Source organism: Anabrus simplex, chromosome 6, assembly GCF_040414725.1.
Source record: "Anabrus simplex isolate iqAnaSimp1 chromosome 6, ASM4041472v1, whole genome shotgun sequence".
Classification (NCBI taxonomy): Eukaryota; Metazoa; Arthropoda; class Insecta; order Orthoptera; family Tettigoniidae; genus Anabrus; species Anabrus simplex.
In genome coordinates this window covers 302,747,904-302,771,222 of record NC_090270.1, presented here as the reverse complement: position 1 = coordinate 302,771,222, position 23,319 = coordinate 302,747,904, and the positions used below count along the sequence as shown (strand labels likewise).

The 23,319-nt window shown below is 38.2% G+C and overlaps 1 protein-coding gene across 3 annotated transcripts in view; it reads left to right on the top strand.

Annotated features, from left to right (window-relative positions):
- Positions 1-23,319, top strand: part of LOC136876495 (ATP-binding cassette subfamily C member 4) — a 168,642-nt gene that overhangs the window by 74,665 nt on the left and 70,658 nt on the right. For all 3 annotated transcript variants that reach the window (XM_067150499.2, XM_068228455.1, XM_067150498.2), the window contains exons 11-14: positions 3,039-3,325; positions 3,522-3,705; positions 13,133-13,246; positions 18,552-18,742. In XM_067150499.2, the coding sequence (XP_067006600.2) occupies positions 3,039-3,325; positions 3,522-3,705; positions 13,133-13,246; positions 18,552-18,742 (776 nt within the window). The remainder of the gene's footprint in view (positions 1-3,038; positions 3,326-3,521; positions 3,706-13,132; positions 13,247-18,551; positions 18,743-23,319) is intronic.

Here is a 23,319-nt window from a genome sequence, read left to right as displayed (position 1 = left end):
CATGATATTTGCATCTACTTATTCATAAATAAACCATAAATACTACAAGTTCTTCAGACTGAAAATGAAATGGACAGTGCCATAGAAGAAGTGATAAATACAGCAATTCTGATGACTCTTGTCATGCTGATCATTTCCTTATCATAATTTTACTTTTTTTTTTTCAATAACTAAATCAGCTTTGATCCTGTTCTTTCAGAATATGGTAATTGTTTTTTTTTAATTTCACAAAATTCATGTATAGAACCATTTGAAATAGTCTTAATAACCCAGGGTTTTTTGAAATTAGGGGTATAAAAAGGCTGGAATTCAACATGCTAAGGATGATGCAAGTGTAACAGACTAATATAACTTGGAAACAATATTCGTTAACCATGGGTAATTAATGGAAATATTTATTATTATTATTATTATTATTATTATTATTATTATTATTATTATTATTATTATTATTATTATTATTATTATTATTATTATTATTATTATTATTATTATTATTATTATTATTATTATTATTACTTGTGAGCTGTGGCTATGAAGTTGTTTGCATCTATTAGTATTAGTGTTATTATTTGTTAAATATTTATTACATGATCATATTATTTGTGAGGTTATGTCATGAAACATCTGCTGTAGCCCCTATATATATTAATATGAGTTTATTTAATGTAAGAACATGTAATTAATAGTATACAATTTATTATTACCTGTATATATGATATATAATCCACTGCAATATTGTGCAACACACTGTAATTAGTCCAGAACAATGCTATGTGCAACTAGAATTACGTAGAAAGTTCCTTACCTTGAAAATAAGCTATTGGAGACTCTTGAAACTACGAGAAAACATATTGTGTCATATTCTTCTAGAAGCCTGGCTAGGAAACTTATATAAAGAGGCAGTCTTGAAGATTGAATTGAGTTGTTTTAATGATTCAACATTAAAAACTTTTTATCTGGTCTGTATTGAAAGTAGATAATAGATAGTAGATAATATACAATAGAGGGAAATTTTATTGATCCACCTTTTTTCAATACATAATATGTTGTTAATACAATCACAACATTTTTATTCATTACCAGTTTCGGTGTCTATGGACACCATCATCAGCTGAAACAGGTTGTATGACCAAAGGTATACAAGTATGTAGTACATATAATGGCGACGATTGGAGCACTGCTAAACACTAGGTGAAAATAAAACATGGACATCCAAAAACTAATGTAGGATGCAGTCCTTCCACAGAGTATTGATAATAAAGTAATATAAGTAAGTTTGATGGTGGCTTGTAACATCAACTCATAAAAAGAAGCCATCATTTATGAGGTACTCAAAGAAATGGATCATATTGCAGGCAAAGAGAAAGTAGATATGTGGCCAAAAAGTTCTCAATCCAATTCGGAACTGTGCCTTCAAGGCAGACAGGGTCCTCCTTGATCTCCATTTTCAGGTCCATTTCACACAGCAACAGACATCTTTATATGAAAATGAGCTCAAAATTACTTCCACTGACGTTTACTCATGTAATACAATGTCAACATCTACAAGAAACTGACATTCAGGCAGCCTAAATAGAGTTAAATCAAAATTCCTGCAAATGGTAGTGGAGAAGGTTTGAGGTTCGCTGTTTTTTATCTTTCATTTCATTACAGAATTGTGGTGTGTTTTTTTTTTCTGCAACATTTCACTTGTCCAGAACTCTTCTCACACTACACACACAGCACGCTGAACAAGATTCACCACCCTTGTTGAGCTGAGACAACTTTAAAGATCAACCTTATTCAATCGCTTAACATCAGGTGTCCCGGCCTTAGACAAAAACCTTTTGATGGTCTTGCCAACCTCACATAACATCAGACCCGGACTTATGTGTCTCAATTGAACAACAACAGAAGAGTGGACAATTTTACTACATCATTTTATTATCACATTCAGATTTTTATTTCAATCATCAGACCAATTTTATTGCACAATACTCACCTATTTTATTAGACTATAACGCTTTTATGTGTCACATTATATCATCATATTTTACTCATTTTTCTTTTACCCTTTAAGGAGAAAAGCAAGCAGTCTATCATTTGTATTTTGCCATGTAAGAATTATTTATACAACTTTTGTGATATGTACTTTGCCCACTTGTGATTTTTAGCTGATGATGACGCATTAAGCGTCGAAACCGGTACTAATAATATAATAAAGAATATGTTGTGAACACCTGTACAACACATTTTGTATTGAAAAGGTTGAACCTTCCTGTAATTCTAATTGTGAATCTCAGTTCAATACGGGAAAATGAAGTTTTTAACTTATAATGAGACTTTCTAACCATTCCAAAGTGATCAAGTCTATAAACATTTGTTAATATCTTCACTTTCATTTTATACTTTGACCAACAAGCACATAACTTGTTTATATTCTTTTAAGCATTGTATTTTTACTTCATCCTATTAACATCACTTCTTACTAAGGGTCTATTATATGTACTAGATACTTGTATATCTTTGTTCATACGACCTGTTTCAGCTGATGATGGTGTCCACAGACACCGAAACCGGTAATGTTGTGATTATATTAACAACATATTATGAATTGAAAAAAGGTGGATCAATCAAATTTCCCTCTATTGTATGTTGTTTTAATGAAACTTGTGTGGAAGTCGTGTTAGCCGAGTGTAGTGGGTTCGAACACCACTGTCGGCAACCCTGAAGATGGTGTTCTGTGGTTTCCCATTTTCACACCAGGCAAATGCTGGGGCTGTACCTTAATTAAGGCCACGACCGGTTCCTCCCCACTCCTAGGCCTTTCCTATCCAATCGTCGCCATGAGACTTATCTGTGTCGGTGCAACATAAAACCAATTGTAAATTTTAAAAAAATAATGTTTTGTTTCAAGATGGAAGTTTATCAGTGCGTGTGAATATGTGTAAACAACTTGTAAATAAAACAGTGTACATAACTGACAGCATTTTGTGTGCGTCTTTGTGGATACATCAAGGATAGAAATAATCCTTGTCCCTTGTTTGTGCCAACAGTCATCCTTACTTCACGTGATGATGGGCGAGCTACCACTGACTGAAGGTTCAGCCTCGGTGTCGGGAAGACTCTCGTATAGCAGCCAGAAGCCATGGGTGTTCAACGGCACTGTGCTTGACAACATCTTGTTTGGGCTGCCCTTCTCTGCTGACAGGTACCGCCAGGTGATCAATGCCTGCGCACTCCATGAAGATATTGAAGGGTTTCCTTATGGGGACCGCACACTGGTTGGAGAGAGAGGCATAGCTCTCAGTGGAGGTCAGCAAGCCAGGATCAGCCTTGCCAGGTATATGTTTATTTTTTTTTGAAATTTTATTTTCAGTATATATGAGGATTGGACAACAAATCAAGACAACTGTTTTTTCCCTTATATTTGCACGGTAAAGGTTTGCATTCCTGTTTAAAACCAGTCAAAGAAAGATAGTCGGGTAGTTAAGTCCTACTCCACTACTCCATCAACATGCTATGGTTTTGCTTCACAGAGCAGTGTACCGTGATGCAGATGTCTATCTGCTGGATGATCCTCTGTCTGCTGTAGACTCTCATGTGGGAAAACATTTGTTTGAGGAATGTATCAAGATGTTCCTACGAGACAAAACCCGTGTGTTGGTGACTCATCAAGTGCAATACTTGCAAGGCTCAGACAAGATAGTATTGCTTAACAACGTAAGTTTCAAATTTAACCCATTTTTTAATATGTAAATGTGATTATCAGTGCTGACAATGTATTTTATTGACAATGTATTTTAGTGTACCATTTGCCACCGAGGTAGACGCCTCATTTGCAAATAAAGAGATTTTGATTTGATTTGAAAGTACACTAAGTTAAATAAAGATACCAGAGATTACTTTGGGAGTTGTCCGACTCATTGGCTGAATGGTCAGCATACTGGCCTTTAGTTCAGAGGGTCCCAGGTTCAATTCCCGGCTAGGTCGGGGATTTTAATAGCTTCTGATTAATTCTTCTGGCTTGAGGACTGGGTGTTAGTGTCCATCCCAACACTCTCCTCTTCATATTCAGACAACATACCACACTACCAACCATCACCAAAATCACGCAATAGTGCTTACATCCCTCCATATAGGGTTGGCATCATGAAGGGCATCCAACCGTAAAACAGGGCCAAATCCACATGTGCCACACAGTTCACACCTGCGACCCCATAGATGTGGGAAAAAGCAGTATGAAAAGAAGAAGAAGATTACTTTGGGAGTTAGTATCACCCTCAAGACCTAGCCGTGTCAGTGCAATATAAAGCAACTTGTAAAAAAAAAAACTTTGGGAGCTAAACATTAAGTTTACACTTCAGAATTTGTATGTGATGAATATTTAAAAAATCTCCCTCCATGAATTCTAAATTTTGACATTGTAAAACCTGAAGCAACTTATGCTAGTGAAACACACTTCAAGTTGAACACTAAATCAACAAACGATTAATTGCAGAAAGTAAATAGAAGAATCATCAGGACAATCATCAATAAGAAACACCAAGTTGATGGCCAATGGAGTTTATTACTTAATGAAGTGGTATATCGTGAAAGCGAATCAATAATAGATACAATGCAGAAAAGGAGAATTGCCTTTTTTGTCATATATTCAGACTGCCAGAAACCTGTCTAGTGAAGCAGTTATTTAGTTACTTCTGGAAAAACAAAACAAAGAACACTTGGTTCACAGAAATCATAAATGATTTGGAAGAATTCAATTTATCAATGCTCCAAATTGAAGGCAGAGAAGAGAAGAGAATTCTAAGGAATAAACACTTGCGATTCAAACTCATAACATTTGAATGAAGGAAGTATACCATTACTGACAACCAAAGGGCAACCAGGTCCGACAGGATGAAGGAGTTTTGGGAGCAGAAGAAGAGGCTGACTCTATTTAATACTATTAGACTTTAATGTATATAACTGATTAAAGTGCTCCAATGGGGGCGTAAACTATGTGTAAAAAGAAGGGGGGCGGGGGGGAAGAGCGTACAGGGAATGAACATACTAATACAAGATGGGAAGTGGGTAGATACACACAAAAGGTAAACACAATGGCAGGTGAGTAATAGACAAGCACACACAAGTGGCAAATAAGATCATGAACATGGAAAGGAACACACAATAGAATAAACACAATGAAAGGTTAATGTGGAAAGGGGGAGATATAAAATGAGAAGATGACAAACTAAAAACACAAACAAAACAAAAACAATGTCCACATCTTCATACATTGTTTGCTGTGTGTTTATCGTCTCTCCAACTGCTGTCTGTCTTAAAAGAAGTCAATATCACATCATTTTGCACTTAGACGGGGATTCATTATTGTACTAGTATATCCATCACAATGTCCTCTCACATTTAACATTTGTCTAGTCGTGTCAGAATAATTATATTACTAGCCACGCAGGGAGGTAACTTCCAGGGTTCATAATGCATGTCTTTTTCATTGTTTGATACATTTCTTTGGCCAAATCATTTGTAGTGTCCTTCTGCATAATTAGGTACCTGTAGGTTACTTTTATAACATTTTTCAAAATAGGAAACAATGTATTAAGCCCATTAAAAATACTGAATGACTAATATTCTTTAAATCACTATAACAATGTTTTATTGTTGAACAATATCCTCCATATTCAATACCTTATGGTTAATGTGAATTTAAAAACTTAAATTTTACATTTGTCACAACTAATCCTAATTGGATCACTTTCAGTAGATTGCTAAAATTGACATTACAAAAAGTAGTTAAAAATATTTAGAACTGAAGTGAGGATGATATTGTGAATGTCAAAATGTTATAATGTTCTCATTAAGAAAAACTTTACGTTCTTGCAAGGTCGTAGTTTAAAATCTTCCTTGTGCACTGTTGTTCACTTATCATTATGTCCTCTTGATGTTATCATTAATTGCAAGTATACTGATTTGACTAGACGGTATCTTATTAAAGATTGATATTATGTGATTTGGTTTGCTGCCAATAAGGATTATCATAATTGCATAAGTCTCGGAGGTATGATTGCCTGTAATTGGAAAGTTAAAGTAAATTGAATCATCATCATCATCCTAAACCATCTCCATTTTCCCGGGTGTGGTATATGAGCCTCCTCCATCTCATCCTGTCCTTGTACCATTCTTCCTCCACCAACTTGTCCCAGTCATGACCTCTCAGCAGTACATCGCTCTTAACTAAATCTATCCATTTCCTTCGTGGCCTTCCCACGGGTCGTCTTCCTTCTACCTTTCTGTCAAATTCCTTCCTTGCAGTTCTGTTTACTGGCATCCTCTTCATGTGACCAAACCACTTCAGTCTTGATATCTGAATCTTATTGAGGAGAGAATCATCTATTCCTACTTCTTCTCTAATTTTCTCATTCCTAATCTTGTCTTTCCTGGTTTTCTGGATCATAGTGCGTAGGAATTTCATTTCAGCTGCCTGAAGTTTGGAATTATCTCTATTGGTCAGTGTTGTGGTTTCGAGACTGTATGTAAGAATTGGTGTATAATAGGACTTGTACAATGTCATTTTTGTTTTCATGGGTATTTGCTCATCCCACAGCAGGTGTCTTACCTGGTGGTAAAATTGTGTTGCCTTATTGATTCGATTGTTCACCTCATGTTTTGCTAGGTTGTCATTTGATATAACGCCACCCAAGTATTTGAAAACTGGAACGCTGTCCAGTTGAGCTTCATTTAACATAACTATTGGTTCTGCTCCTTGCCCATACACTTTCATCACCACCATCTTGGTCTTGCTGATGTTTAAACCATATTTCTTAAACTCCTGATTCCAGCTTTGTATTCTCTCTCCCAATTCCTCTTGTGAGTCACTCCAGATCGCAACATCATCTGCAAATGTGAAGGCTTTGATACTCCATGTTCTTTCCTTTTAATAGATTTCATTACTACATCCATTACAATAATAAATAGAAGTGGTGACAATGAGCTGCCCTGCTGCACTCCTCTCTTTGTTTCAAACCAGTCCGACAAACCACATCCTACTTGAATACAGCTTTTGTTCCCACTATACAACATTTTCACTTTGTCTATGAGTCTGTCTCGCACTTGAAGTTCTTTCATGCATTGCCAAATTCTTTCCCTTGGTACACTATCGTATGCTTTCTCAATGTCCAAAAATATTAGAAATAAAGGCTTGTTCTTCTCCCAGTATTTTTCCATTAGCATCCTAATTGCAAATATAAGGTCTGTAGTTGACCTTCCTGGTCTGAAACCATACTGCTCTTCTTCCAAAATTGGTTCAACAATATCTCTGATTCTGGTCTCTATTATTTTTTCCAATATTTTCAGGACATGAGACAGTAGTGTGATACCACGGTAATTAGTACATTTTCGTCGGCTTCCTTTCTTGAACAGAGGTACAATGATGCCCATCTTCCAGTCCTCAGGAATAGTATTTTCCTCCCATATCTTGTTGAGCAGTCTATAGAGCCATTGGATTCCTGGAACTCCCGCTGCTTTCAGCATATCTGCACTTAGTTCATCTATGCCCACTGCCTTTCCTTTCTTCATGCTCTTGAGCGCATTTTCAACCTCAAGCCATGTAATTGGTGGTTCAGTTGTGGTTCCTCGACTTGGCTCTCCTCTATCCGTTATGTTTTCTGTATCTCCATTCAGCAGCTTTTCGAAATAGATCTTTAGTTCTTGTTTAATTTCTCCCTCTTCTTGTGCCAGAGTTCCATCATCACGTTCTATTGCTTTTATGGTCTCTTGATCCCTTCGCTTGTTTTTCACTACTCTGTATAGCAATTTCATATTTCCTCTACTGTCCTCTTCCAGTTTGTCTGCAAACTCATTCCATTTCTTCTCTTTTTCTTCCCTTACAATGTTCTTTACAGCAAGTTTCTTGTTGCTGTATACTCCTTGAAGTCTTTGTATTTCTTGTTCATTTCGTTCTTGTCCCTGTTTTTGTTTTTCCTTGTCCAGTGCCTTCTTTATTTGGTTTCTTTCTTTCACCGCTGTTTTCACTCTATCATTCCACCATGGTGTCTTCTTTTTTCTTTTTTCTTTTCTTTTTTCTTTTGGTAGAACTTGTAACTCCACATAGGTTTTTGGCTTCTCCCACAAAGGTGTCTTTGAAGGCCTTCCATTCTTCATTAACGCTGGTTACTTCACACTTCGGCAAACTCTGCTGAATCCTTAGTTTGTATTCTTCCTTTATTTGGACTTCTTGCAACTTCCAAGTTTTAACCCTTGGTTTTTTCGTAATAAGTTTCTGCGTTTCTTTTGCCTTATGTTTGAAGTCTACTACCAACAATCTGTGGTCACTGTCCATGCTTTCACTAGGGATGACCTTTACATCTGTGATGTACCTGCCACCATCTTTATTTGTGATTACGTAGTCAATCAATGTTCTATACTGGCCATCCCAACTGTACCTTGTTATTCTGTGACATACTGGCCATCCCAACTGTACCTTGTTATTCTGTGACTGTCTCTTTTTTTGAAGAATGCATTTTTGATTATAAGATCATTTCTTCTGCACAGATCTAATAGTTGTTCTCCTTCTGGGTTCCTTTGTCCAAATCCATGTGGACCAATGATGTTCTCGTACCCAAGTCTGTCTACCCCAACTTGCGCATTTAGATCTCCAATAATAATAACATTTTCCTCATTAACTGTATCTTCCAGGTCTTGCCGAAATTTCTCTTTGTCTTCCTCACTGCAGCCTGTCTGTGGGGCATACACTTGTATGATGGTGTACTTAGTGTTCTCCAGTTTCATGAACATTTTAATGATTCTATCACTTTTGCAGATAACTTCAGCTGTAGCATCAGTCCTTTCGTTAATTAAGAATCCAACACCATTTTTCGCTACCTTTTCCTGTCCACTCCAGTATAATTTATAACCTCCACGAAGTATCTTACTTCCAATCCCTTTCCATTTGGTCTCACTTAATCCCAATATTGATATTCTTCTTCTATCCATCATGTCTATGAGTTCTTCTAGCTTTCCAGTTAATGATAGAACATTCATAGTTCCAATTCGGTATTTGGGTCTCTTTTTTATTTGGGGTTTCCTTTCAGAACATTGTATATCATCAGCCTTACGGTCATCATACTTTACAATTGTCTGAGAGGACGTGTCAGTCCGGTCTATAATATTCTTTCCGAGGCTCTTTTTCTTACTGAAAGCAGCTGTACTCAATACTCTCCTGCTGACTTGCTAGGCCTAACGCATAAGAGGATTTTCTTTCAGGGTTTACTCCCTTAGCCTTTGAAGATGCCTTCCTCGTCCTACAAGGCAGTAGGTTCCATCTGTAGACCCCAGAAGGATGGGTTGCCTCTTCCGCCATCTCCGCCGTACCGAAGTCCATCTTCTCCGCCGTAGATGCCGTTGAGGTCTTCACCCTTAACCCAGGACAAGGGCCCTCCATATTTATGACCCCTGGAGAGAGGGTGTCCCAGTATTTTAAAACCCCCAGGAATTGGGCTACCTGTTGGTCCGCGGGTTGTATTGGTTATTTCAACCAGCCCTACATACTGTAGGGGCCCCCTATCCGCCACCTGGGGACGCGCTCTGTAGGGGTCAGGTTCCCCTGGTTACTTATTGGAAGTTAACCCCACCCACATGGAGTAAGGTTATTTGCAGTAAATTGAATGCCAGTTAATATTCAATATAGAGAAATAGCTCATATTGTTCGCACACAGAGTTTTCATCTGGATAGGAACACCCGAAACAAAATTGTTTTGTAGAAAGCTAATTTAAACCACTTGTACTATGTTTAAATGTTGCTTACCTACAATTTGTAAGGTAAGTCAGAATATAATATATTAACAGTCCACAAATGAAACAAGATCACATGCTGAATTAAACTCTGATTTTTATTATGTGATAGTTAGCCTCATTCTGTATTGACAATGCTAAATTATAACAATATAAGTTTTATTCATCCTCCTATTCAATACATATTCACAACTCCCTGAGGGGGGTTAAATGATTATATCAAAAAATGCATACATATTTCAACCCTATTTATGGGTTCAGTGAAAAAAATTTCAGCTTTAAAACTTTACAAAGGTACAAGCGACACAGTTTTATTTTATGTTTAGTTAAAATCTTTAGAGAGCCTCTGTGGCTCAGGCAGAAGCACGCCGGCCTTGAACCTCTGGATTCCGTGGTTCAAATCCCGGTCACTCCATGTGAGATTTGTGCTGGATGAAACGGAGGTGGGACAGGTTTTCTGTGGGTACTCCAGTTTTTCCTGTCATATTTCACTCCAGCAACACTCCCTAATGTCATTTGATTTCATCTGTCATACATTAATCATTGCCCCAGAGGAGTGCAACAGGCTTCGGCAGCCAGCACAATTCCTATCCTTACTGCTAGACGTGTCAGTCCGGTCTATAATATTCTTTCCGAGGCTCTTTTTCTTACTGAAAGCAACTGTACTCAATACTCTCCTGCTGACTTGCTAGGCCTAACGCATAAGAGGATTTTCTTTCAGGGTTTACTCCCTTAGCCTTTGAAGATGCCTTCCTGACCCAGCCGAATGACTGGAAACAGGCTGTGGATTTTCATTTTCATTTTTATTTAAAATCTTTAAAAATACAGTGCAAAAATCATTGGGCTTATTATACAAAAACTTTATTGCTTAAAATGGTGTGATTGATAAAATTAAATGTTCAATCTTTTTTTCTTTTTGGTGTGTAAGGCCAATGAATTGTCTTTTGAAACTAGTGAGTATTATTAATAATCTTGACCATGATGGTCGGGATTGGATCCGTATTGACTTAGTAACAGTAAATATGTTGGAAGATAGTCCGCCTAGTCAATACAATTCATTTATTTACCTTTCACCTTAACATCTAGTACATGTTTCAAGAATATTATGCATTCTCTTCCTCAGCTAGTGGATTAAAATTCAGTATACAATAAGACCTGACTAAAATACGGGGGCCCCCATTAAAATTCAAAACAATGAGTATGACAATGTGACACTTAAAAATTTTGGATAGTACAGACATAGAATTAAAATCCCATTTTGTCAAGTACAAATTAAAAACATTCATATCATCACAAGACGTTGTATTTAGTTAGACATTAGACTATATTGTGTTTTTAATTTGTACTTGACAAAATGGGATTTTAATTCTGTGTCTGTACTATCCAAAATTTTTAAGTGTCACATTGTCATTCATTGTTTTGAATTTTAATGGGGGCCCCCGTATTTTAGTCAGGTCTTATTGTATACTGAATTTTAATCCACTAGCTGAGGAAGAGAATGCATAATATTCTCGAAACATGTACTAGATGTTAAGGTGAAAGGTAAATAAATGAATTGTATTGACTAGGCGGACTATCTTCCAACATATTTACTAGTGACTATGCTTGTCTATAATTGTAAAGTTATGAGTTTGTAGTTCAGACTACAACTGAAAATTCTAAGTGTACATATACTGTGGTACATGAAAACATAGGCATTAAGATCTTTATACAATGTGGTAAAATGATGTAAAATATTGAGAGTATGTTCTCCTGTCTTGTATATAAAATTGCAATAAACTTAGTAGCTGCAATATTTCTTGATGATAAAAGCATCAGAATGTAAAAGGAGGTTTCATAACTCCAGTACTCAAGAATTCATAGAGCAGTGTCAATCGTCTATGATTCAGCCTGCAAGCAAGGAAACATGATTTTAGCTATTTGACTAAATCATGTGTATAAGTGATATTGTTTTCAAAAATGAGGGAAACTTATATATGACATTAACTGGCCTTGGTCTGACATGTGTTTAGCTTTCCTGTTGTGGAGCATGTGGCTATGGGTGATCTGTTGTTGCTCGTGTTTGTGCAAGTTGGCGCTGTACTGAGCAGTGGGACTTCTTAACTTTAACTAAATATAAAATAAAACTACAACACTTGTACCTTTGTAAAGTTTTAAAGCTGAAAAACGTTTTCACTGAAGATGACCCATAAATAGGGTTGAAACATGGATGGATTTTTTGAATATGTATTGTATAGGAGGACAAATAAAAACTTATATTGTTATAATTTAAACTCCGATACTGCTTGTTAGTCAGGCATGGAAGAAAGGTCCAGGCGATGACAGTCGTCACAGAATGACACATTGCTCACACAAGGGAAGGACAGCCCCAATGAATTCCAGACAGGGCAATTCCAAATGAAGGAAGGGAAAGGTTCAGAAGCTGAGAACTCCATCAGTGCATCAGTGAAGAGAGAAGTACTGTGCCATGCAAAATAAAATCAACCTAGAAGAAATCTCTGTATGATGCTATTTAATTTATAAATTTATAAATGCCAAGCAATTGTGCTGGTATTTGAACTTACAACTTTGGGCACAGAAAGCAAGAATCTAATCAAATTTACAGTTCAGGTGTCACATTCTGAGTCTCACAGCTTTGTAATTCATGGCACAGGCAAGACCAAATGTAGCTTCTACCAAGTCTGTCTCACCTATGGGTGAAACAGTATGGAAACTGCTAAGGCATGGGTAGTGCTGAGTAATGATATTCAGAGTATGACTAATGCATCTGCATATTATAAAAGGTGCTGCTCAAAGGGCCAGTCTGGCTAGGGGTGACGTGTGCATGGATTTCATGAACAATCCATGGTTATGTGATGTATGAAAAAGTCCAGGGCAAAAAGACAAAATTCTATGATATTTACAAGTTCTAAAGTCATCGCCAAATATTTTAACTTTTCTACCATCATCATCAGAGGATTATCTTTTCACCATCACATGATCGTTGACTACAATGATCAGTGATGATGTCTATTTGATGGCTAAACATCTCTGGTGAAATACAATAGATATTTACGAACTTCTGTCATTTCTAGACTTGATATAGGCTTTTGGGTTTATGCCGTGTCAGAAAATAAGGTGAAATTCTTTACGTTATGCAGATAACTCTGCTCTGCATCTTCAGAAGAAAATCTTGCCATTTTTGTCATCTCTGTCATTTCTGTTTCCCTGTATGCTGTGGCTTTTTCCGTGTTGTCATTTAGCCTCTTTGTTATGCCTGGCTGGAACAGTAGCCTTGTCCATTTGTCAGTTGAATGTCCCAACAAATAGATTGTGTTGTTGTTGTTGTTGTTTATTGTAATGTTTCTGTTGAAAATTTCAGGGCTTCATTGAAGCACAGGGATCATTTGAAGAAATTGCACACACTGGCAACTACATGAAGATGTTCCAGAGGCAAAACAAACCAGAACGCCATACTGCAAAGTCATTATTACAAGTAAGTTCATATGCATCCCCAGTATTAGAAAATAAGACTTTAGTCATACTCAGTGTTTACCGTAGCCAGTTTTCATTGAATACCAAGCCCTGGACCTCTTACTGTGTACTATGGGTGCGTAAAGAGATGGCCGGGCAAGCACTTAGACGGCGAGAGGGACATGTAAGAGTGGCAGGGTTGGGCATGCACACAGCATCCGATATGGCTCCTAATGAGCAAACATTCAATCCAGCTGTTTTGGGCTGACGTGAGTGTGAATAGACGTATTTACTGTAGATGTGTATTAATCATCGCATTATAAGGAGTATTAGATCGTCATTCATTCATGTTTCTTTTTATATCATTTAAAGTTTCTAGTTCTTATAACAGACCTTAGCAAACTAGGTCTAATATACCCATAATCCCCTTGACCCCTGAAAATGAACAGGCCTTGCATTGTCGTAATGGACAATGCCCCCTGCCACGGGAAACTAGTTGACAAACCAACTATGAAGAGATCCTGTAAGAGGGAGATGTAGCCTACCTAACTAGACATAACATGCCCTGCAATGACAATACCAGAAAATACACTCTCTTCTCTCTCGTTCAAGAAATACAAACTAAAGAAATATTACCACTGATAACCTGTTTGCCAGTCCGTTGGTAGATGCAGAGTGGGTCTTGACCCATAAGTGGCCACGGCTGGTCCGTGGTCCAACAGCTCTGCACTCTGACCGGCCAACCGAGCAGAGGAGGGGTGGCCATGGCTCTACCGCGGCTCTACGCCTCTGCATTCGGGAGACGGAATAGGGCTGGACCTCACGGCTGGCCCCAACCGTCGGCTGTCCTGAGAATGCTTTTCCGTGGTTTTCTGGTTTTCCATTCTCCTGCACTAAGGCGAATGCTGGGCAGCTCCTACCTTAGGCCATGGCCACCAACCCCCTTATCTTCTCCGAGCATCTCCTTCACCATAACAAATCTCTCAGCCTGAGACACAATGTCACCATCTAAGAGGCTCGCTTCCCCCTTCAGGGGAGGAATGAAAATATTTTCGTAGTAGTAGTTTGCCAGTCACATACACACATTGTTGTGAAACTACCATCCTACATGTGTGACTTGAATCCAATTGAACTTGCTTGGCATAAAGTAAAAGACTATGTAAGGTCACTCAATACGACAGACGATACGTCCTTAACACAATTGCAAACATTAGTGCATGAAGGAATAGTGACAGAGCTACTCTCTGTTGTGAAGTGTAATGAATAGAAGACTATTACTGGAAGAAAAATCTTGATGACAATGAGAGTGATCTCTCTAGGTCAAGCAGTTCAAGTAGTGATGGTGATAGTAATGACAGCGTTGTTGATGATGCTGGAATGACGACAACAGGGAAACATTCAGCTCTGCACTGAAGGTAAGCCAGTCGATGTTTTTAGTACTGATTAGTAGTGTACTGATGGGAGTTCCTCTCTCCCTGCCTAAGTGTTCGCTCGGCCATCTTGCCATGTGCCCATAATATGACGTATCTAGTAAAATGTTATAAGTATAAGAAAGGAACAAACAAGTGTCAAATCAAGTCAGAGAGAGGAGGGGTGGGGGCAAAAGAAAGGAATACATAGGATGAATTCAATGGCAGGTCAGTGTGGGAAGAGGGAGGAACAGAAATAGGAGACAAGAACAAACACGGAAACACAACAGAACAAGATCAATCATCACATCTTCATACACTGCCAGGCTCTCTCCTCATCAATCCCAATTCTACATCTAGCTCTTCTCAGCCCCTGACAAGCTCATTTCTGCCTTCCAGCTTCATCAGGAGGGTGGGCTTCAACACTCGTTGAGGAGTCGTTTTGATAGATCTTTAGTCTTGGTGTGGAATAAGTGTACGATAAGAAGAAAGCCAGATAAGTATAGAAAAAGGGAAGAAACATGACAAAGATAAATACAGGTGATAAAAGAATAGGAACACAGGAAAAACGCAAAAGGAGAAAAGGACCCAAATGTGATAATAATGTAAGTATAGGAAAGGAACAAACAAGTGTGAAATCAATCCATCAATGATCTACATTTAGGGTTGTCACCCAGGTGGCAGATTCCCTATCAATTCTTTACCTAGCTTCTTCTTAAAAGCTTTCAAAGAACTTGGACATTTATTGAACAATTCCCTTGATAAATTATTCCAATCCCTCACTCCTTGTCCTATAAATGAATATTTGCCCCACTTTATCCTCTTTAATTCCAACTTCATCTCCATATTTTGATCTCTCCTACTTTTGAAAGCTCCACTGAAGTTTATTAATTTACTTATATCATTCCACGCCACCTGTCCACTGACAGCTTGGAACATACCACTTATAATACCAATATAAAAGGTCTGTTATTTGACATAAATTTTCCATGTTGTACAGAAATATTTATAATAGTTATATTTGAATCAGCCTTGTCAATACACTTATTAATGAAAGAAAATTATTTATTCAGCCAAACATGTTTCAGAAATTCAACCATTCCCTTCATCAGTGGTCCACTGAAGTGATTGGCGCAAATTTGAAACAAGCTATTTCGGAAGGACACGTGCCAGTTAAAACAGAATTTTCACCTTTCAAAACATTACGAATGTTCTTCATTTTTTCAATGTCCACAGTAGCACTCAGAACACGTTTACACTTTTCACTAACACTGCTTCCTTTTTCTCCTGGTGCTTGCAGCAGTTGATTTACTGCATCTTCGAAGATCACCATAGATGATACCAGCAAATCATCTCTTTTCTCCAACTTCAAGATTGCTTCCGGTATCACACTATAATGTGCTGTTATAAATGCCAGATCATTGCTGAGCTCTTCATGGTCCAACAACATTTTTACCTCATGAACTGAAGCAACTTTGTCTACTGATACGGGACTACTGGATGTTGAAACTGCTGTTGATATTAAATTGATCTTAGGTCCAACAATATTTAACCTAGACTTATGTTTCGTTGTTGCAAAATGTTGAGTTATAAAGTAATTTTTTTTTGTGCTTAATAGGTTTTTCACAGATTTTACAAAAGAGTATAGCTCCATCAGTAGAAAGTGTATCCGAACCAAATTCATGAACATAGCCATGTAATTTACCACACAATGATGAAAATTTCGGCATGATAAATAAGTCAGCGCGAACAACCGAGTTGCCTTTAACAAGTTCAACAGTAGACTAACAGCTTCTTTTATGTTTGACCTGTTAGACAGAAGTGATTTCCTACCTTCTTCTGCATTATTTTATCATTTCAAAATCGGGAATGCCAGGTAATTACGCATTGTCACAGCAAAAGGGGTGTGAGGAAGGAGAAGAAACGTACTTCCCTCATCCTCTCTCTTTCCTGGTATTCATTATGCTTGTGCATTCCTTTCACTAATGAAGGTTCTGCTATTTACAGAGGTTAAATGAATGGGTTGAGAAAATAAGCTTTGAATGCCTGAAAACAAAAAAAGATTTACAGGGAACAATATTCTAAATAGATATTTATGACAGCAATATGTTATTTAATTTGTGCAACCGTTTTGGTCTTCGATGTATGGAAATTCGTTATGTGCTTTTTAAAATGTGTAAATCGCAGAAAAAATTGCATAATGACCAAAAAAGGCAAAAAACAAGGCAAAAAAAAGCTTTAAACTGTAAAATAGGCAACAGAAGCCAAAATAGGCACAAAAAAAAAGGCAAAATAAAAATTGTCTCTATACTTCCTAAATGCACGAAAACATTTATCTCTATCTGATTCTTCAATACCAGTCAGATATAAAAGGCATTTTGCCTAACTTTCGGGCTCTACTTATAACTTAGGTAGGTCTTTGATTTATACCCTAACGGGCTGTTAACACTTCTTGGAGGCACGAGTGTGGTACCCTCCTGCCCCTCAATTCAAATTGAGTTTCAGGTGACTACATTTTCTTCTTCTAAAATTTGTTTCCCCTCTTTCTTTCGGCTTTCTTAAGTCACCCCGTAGTATGGATTGGCCACTGATTCAATGGGCTCTGCACACCTAAGAATTTCTCTTCTTGTGTAAGGAGTTCTGTTGTAGACTCTGGCTTTTGCTGCTTGTTCATTCCTAAATAAGTATGGGCCTTCTGCTCCTGCTTCATTGGATCTGTTGATCCATATTTATTTTCAGTCTGAATAACGAGTGTACCCGGTTCTCGCTTAGGTAATGGTAATAGTATGGGTCTAGTGGCTTGGAAGATGGTAATATATTGAGCTTTGGCTCACCTTCTATTGTAAAGGCCAGCCTAGGGTTTGTATCTTGTCACAATGACCAGTGGATAATTTAATGTTGTGTTGGAGCTTCACCCCTGTCTAATGTAAATACTTACCGGTACATGTAAATTGAGTGATATATTTAGAGAGCTGTTAGACTCCTTTTCTAGAAGCATTTTGGAGTATTCTTCTATCATTTTCAGCTGAGATTGTTCATGGTGAGCCACGGGCTCTTCCAATTGTTTGTAAATTCAATGTTAAGTGAAAAAGAGAAAGAAAATATTAAATTTTTGAATTTTTATTTATGTGGTCTGTCTGCCTATTCAACCCTCATGCTCTCTTTCCCTCTGTGATCTACAAAACAAACATAATACATATAATAGGATGCAGTGAGATGTGTTTACAGTGTCTTCTGTTATGGACAAGAACAAATTTGTTGGCCTCATCAACATGTCCAGTCTCATCTTTGGCTTTGACTGAAGTATGAGCTATGATTGTATTGCTGTTCTTTATGCTGCTAGATCCTGTGTTGAATGGTGTGAAGGTTTTGCTTGTAGAACTGGGATTACTAGACCAGACCTCAGGTTGTGCAACTGTTCACTGAAAAGCTAATGGTAAAACTGTCTGGCTGATTGCAAAGGAGGAGTGGTTGTGGTAGTAATTATTGTTTTAAGAGGAGCAACCATCTTCTCTTAACACTAATAAGGGGAAGAACGGAAGAGCTCCAACACTTCAAAGTAGTAAGGTATCAGCAAATGATAGCAACGGGTAATGAACAGTGAGGCCTCGCATACCTAATACTACTCGAGTCGGAAGAGAACAACGGATGACCAGGGTAGGTCAGATAGGAAAGTTAAACGTGAGGACCCTGGCATGAGTAAGTGTGCCCAATTCCAGGCTCAGCTAGAGGCCCTGAGGTTGCCAGTACATGCTCTGAAGATGAGAGCCTCTGAGGGCTCCCCCTCCACAGGGTGAGGTGGGGAAGGGGAGAAAAACGATTCATTATGGGAAGAAGTTTACTTAAAAATGCAGTAAGCATGTATTTTTATGTTAATCTCCTCTGTTACAGAAAGGTCCAAACTTTTTATGTTCACAGACAAACTCCAAGAGTAATATTGGGACCACTCATAAACAACAAGACCTACCTACTGATGGAACAGCTCATATATCATGCTACTGGCAGTACATTACAGCAGGAAATGGATTCTTCTTCCTTCTGTTGGTGGTGTTCATTTTATTGTTGTGTCAAATATCTTACAGTGGTATGGACTACTGGCTCATGTACTGGTAAGGATATTATTTAAATCATGTACAAGAAGATGCCTTTCAGTGGCAAGAGATTTGAGACAGGTTTTTCTGAGTGGTACCTCAGAATCAAATTCCACTCAAATCATTTAATATGTATTAAATCATTTAATAAATGTTAATATATCATTTAATATATATTCAATGAGATCTCAAAGCAGTTGGACTCGAGATAGCAGATGCAGAGAACAAAAATAAATAGGGGCCTATGACCTAGATGTTAGGCCCCTTTAAGCAACAAGCATCATCATCATCATCATCATCATCATGAGCATCAACAAAAATAAAATTAACATCTTTCTAAAGACTCACAGATTTTCAGCACAAACGACATATAGAAAGGCTATAGCGATTTCAGACGAATTGAGAAAATTATGATCGGTACGAATAAAAAGTACTGGGCAAATCACAAGAACCAAACAGTACAACTTTCAAAGGGAAAGTGAACGTGGAACAACTCAAATGGTCAAATATGGCCAGTAAAGAAGATGATGATGATGATAAAATTATTATTATTATTATTATTATTATTATTATTATTATTATTATTATTATTATTATTATTATTATTATTATTATTATTATTATTATTATTATTATTTTTGTGGGGACAGTAAAGGATGATGATAATGACCAAAACTGAGAAGTAATTGAGTAAAATTTGATTACCTTCTTAGTGATTTTCACTTATAATGTCCGGCTCCATGGTTTGGTCACAGGGGTCCCGAGTTCGATTCCCGGCAGGGTTGGGAATTTTAACCATCATTGGTTAATTTCACTGGCAAGGGGGCTGGGTGTATGTGTTGTCTTCATCATCATTTCATCCTCATCACAACACGCAGGTTGCCTACGGGTGTCAAATCAAAAGACCTGCACCTGACGAGCTGAACCCATCCTGGGATCTCCCGGCACTAAAAGCCATACTCCATTTCATTTTTTCACTTATAATCATTACTTTTCACAAAAAGTGTTCAGCAGCTTTGGAACCCCGGCACTCGCAAGGCATTGTGCCAAGGGTATAAAGCCAAGGATACAATGCGCACTATTCATTTTTCACAGGTGGTTGTGGTTACTGGTTGGGAATGGAGCCGGTATGAACAAAAGATGACAAAATGGTGACAGAATTTCCATTTCCCTCTTTGAATAATATTTTGAATTACTTGGCCCTGAAAATAATGAAAACACGAATATGACATGCAAACTTTGCTAGGTAATAAACATTTTGAAAATTTGTTTAGTCTCTTTTAGTGATAATAGCCACTTAATGTCTCTATTCTAAAAGAACATGAAATGAAGTAGGTAATGTCCTTTTTTCTTTGCAAATTTTAGTATCATTCCAGCCCCATGTGAAAAAGAAAGTCAGTAATTTCCTAAAGACTTACAATGTGTGAAGTAATTGTAATTGTACTCATGATGATGTTTTTATTATTTCATGTCAGAGTGTTGATACATTTCAGTCTTCAACACATCTTGTGTGAAAGGATCAGCCACCAGATCATGATTACTTACTGAAAAAGTGATTAGTAATTGTAACTGAGTAAAATATATCTCAGGTAACAAATTCAGCCCAGTTACCTTCATTTTGTTTTTCCCCCATCACTGATGATGACAATGATGTCTTTATATCCTTCCACCTTTAATGTACTCTGTATATTATGAGAGGACCAAATGCCTTCCATAAGAAACACCCGCTGGATATTAAATTGATAGCTTGTGTCATGGATTAGATGCAGTTATTAGTGGTTGTTTTGAGTGGACTTCTAGCAAGGTACCTCCATGGTTAGTTCCATGACCATATATATGACTACATCTACTCTGTGGACCCAAGGTGAACACACCCCAGCTCTGTCAAATTTCACTGTGGGCATTGCAGAGCCTGGCATGTGTCATTTTCCACATACAAACCCTCCCATCTGACTGCCATATGGTTGAACATAATTCATCATTCTAAAACATGCATCTCCATTTGTCCATAGACCAATTCCAGTGCTTAGCATTCACCGAAAAAATTTGAAGTTCATAGGCATGTGCCTGAGACTTGAACCCCAGTCGTCATATCTCCTGCTGCACAGTCATGGTGTTTATAGGTAGGTGCCTGAGACTTGAACCCCAGTCCTCGTATCTCCTGCTGCACAGTCATGGTGTTTATAGGCAGGTGGCTGAGACTTGAACCCCCAGCCCTGATATCTTCTGACACACAGTCATGGTGCTAGCTAAACAATTAATGGCACTACAGAATTCATGGGTGATGGTATCATACAAAGTCATGCAATTTTCCCATACCACCTTTTCCAATGCTCCACGGTCTCTGCGAGTCAAAACATATGGCCTAGCCATGGATGCGTGTTTGATAGACTGGAAAGCTTTTAAATTACGTACAGCCCTATAGCATGTCAAACTTTTGCTATCCAACACAGCCTCTCAAAGCACAGTGTCACTCTAGAACAGTTCACTTCACAACTAATGATCTGCCCTAAACTCCGTGTAGCTGTCTGATAGACTCACTCCTTGCTGAATTACTTGTCACAGACTTGTCACTGTCTTGTAACTGCTTGTGTTTACTCACTGCTGACTCATTAAAGATGTGCTGACTTCATTCTTTATATAGGCTAGCAGAGGTCCTTGTAGTTTCCATTTCCAGATTGTTCTGGCCACCCCTTCCATTGTTTATCAGCCTCCACCTTCTTATAAGGAGTTTCCATATTGTGAGCCTCAACAATTTGCTGGCTCTAGACACATTGTCACAGCCGGGCTGGCTTTCCGAACCCAACTTACCAGGTTCGACCCTGGATCAGTCCGGTGGTATTTGAAGGTGCTCAAATACATCAACCTCATGTCCGTAGATTGACTGGCACACTAAGGAACTCATCATCATCATCATCATCGTCTTCAACCATCTTGAGTTGCCCGGGTGTATTAAATGAGTCCCCTCCATCTCATCTGTCATTCTACCACTCTTCTTCCACTAACTTGTCCCAATCATGACCTCTCTGAATTATGTCGTTCTTGACTAGATCTATCCACTTCTTTCGTGGCCTTCCCACGGATCATCTTCCTTTTACTTTTCTGTCAAATTCCTTCTTTGCAGTTCTCTTTGCTGGCATCCTCTTCATGTGACCAAACCACTTCAGTCTTGATTAGTGGTGGGGACAGAGCGGAGTGGAGCAGTTGTGACGTCATCACCCGGTAGTACCAAGTAAACTACCGAGTGAATGTAATGTGGCGGCACGTTTAAATACGTTATTGGTATGGCAACGTAAATTCAATGCCCTTTTCTCACAACATAACCATTTTGCTGAATACAGCAATGTTGCTTTCTGCTGGAGAAGCCGACCTGCTCATTTCATCCTTGTGATGCCTCTTGATATAATCCCACAAATTTGATACACCACCACCCGTCGCGTAAATGCGGACGCAAAATTTGCATTTTGCTTATTTTTATCACCAGTAATTTCAAAGAACTGCTATGCATCAGACGGTTTTTGTGGCATTTGTGGTACAAATTTCTGTAAAAATTTATGCAATTCCTTAAATTTTCTAAAACATGAATACCATCTCAAAATGGGATTAAATATCAAACTAATGCCACAATTATTATCTACTATGCTTTGCATTATCTACAAAACACAACAAACGGAGGAAATACAGATACAAATTAAGAAGCACAGACTGAATAGAGGTACAATACCCTTACAAGGGGAGGCCACGACGTTCGGATCACGGAGTATCTTCAAACTTTTTACACGTTTAGTAGTCCATTAGGGAAAGATAATGTGCAAGTAGTAAGGTGTACTGCTAAGGCGTTCTCGACAAAATCTCAAGAGAAGTTTTCGCGTCGAATATGTACCGGTGCGTTGCGATCAAGAGCGCGAAACGGTGGTGGTCGAGTGGTTAGCATTCAAGCTCCGTAATCGCTGGCTCGCTGGCTCGCTGGATCGAGTCCCGCTTGTCGTTTTGTTTTTCAACACTGCTCAAATTCTTTCATATACGGTACATTACAATTCAAAGGTAATGTACTGAAAAAAGGTATGTTTGCATGAACTTTTATTGGATTTCCAATGTTATTTGGCTCTTTATTAATGTTTATCATTACAAAAAATTTCTTTCTTTCTTTCTTTCTTTCTTTCTTTCTTTCTTAATCTGTTTACCCTCCAAGGTCGGTTTTTCCCTCGGACTCAGCGAGGAATCCCACCTCTACCGCCTCAAGGGCGGTGTCCTGGAGCGCGAGAGTTTGGGTCGGGTATACAACTGGGTAGGATGACCAGTACCTCGCCCAGGCGACCTCACCTGCTATGCTGAACAGGAGCCTTGTGGAGAGATGGGAAGATTGGAAGGGATAGACAAGGAAGAGGGAAGGAAGTGGCCGTGGCCTTACATTAGGTAGGGGCCTACATCCCGGCATTTACCCGGAGGAGAAAGAAATGGGAATCTGCGGAAAACCACTTTGAGGATGGCTGAGGAGGGAATCGAACCTCCATCTACTCAGGTGACCTCCCAAGGCTGAGTGGACCCCGTTCCTGCCGTTGTACCACTTTTCAAATTTCGTGGCAGAGCCGGAA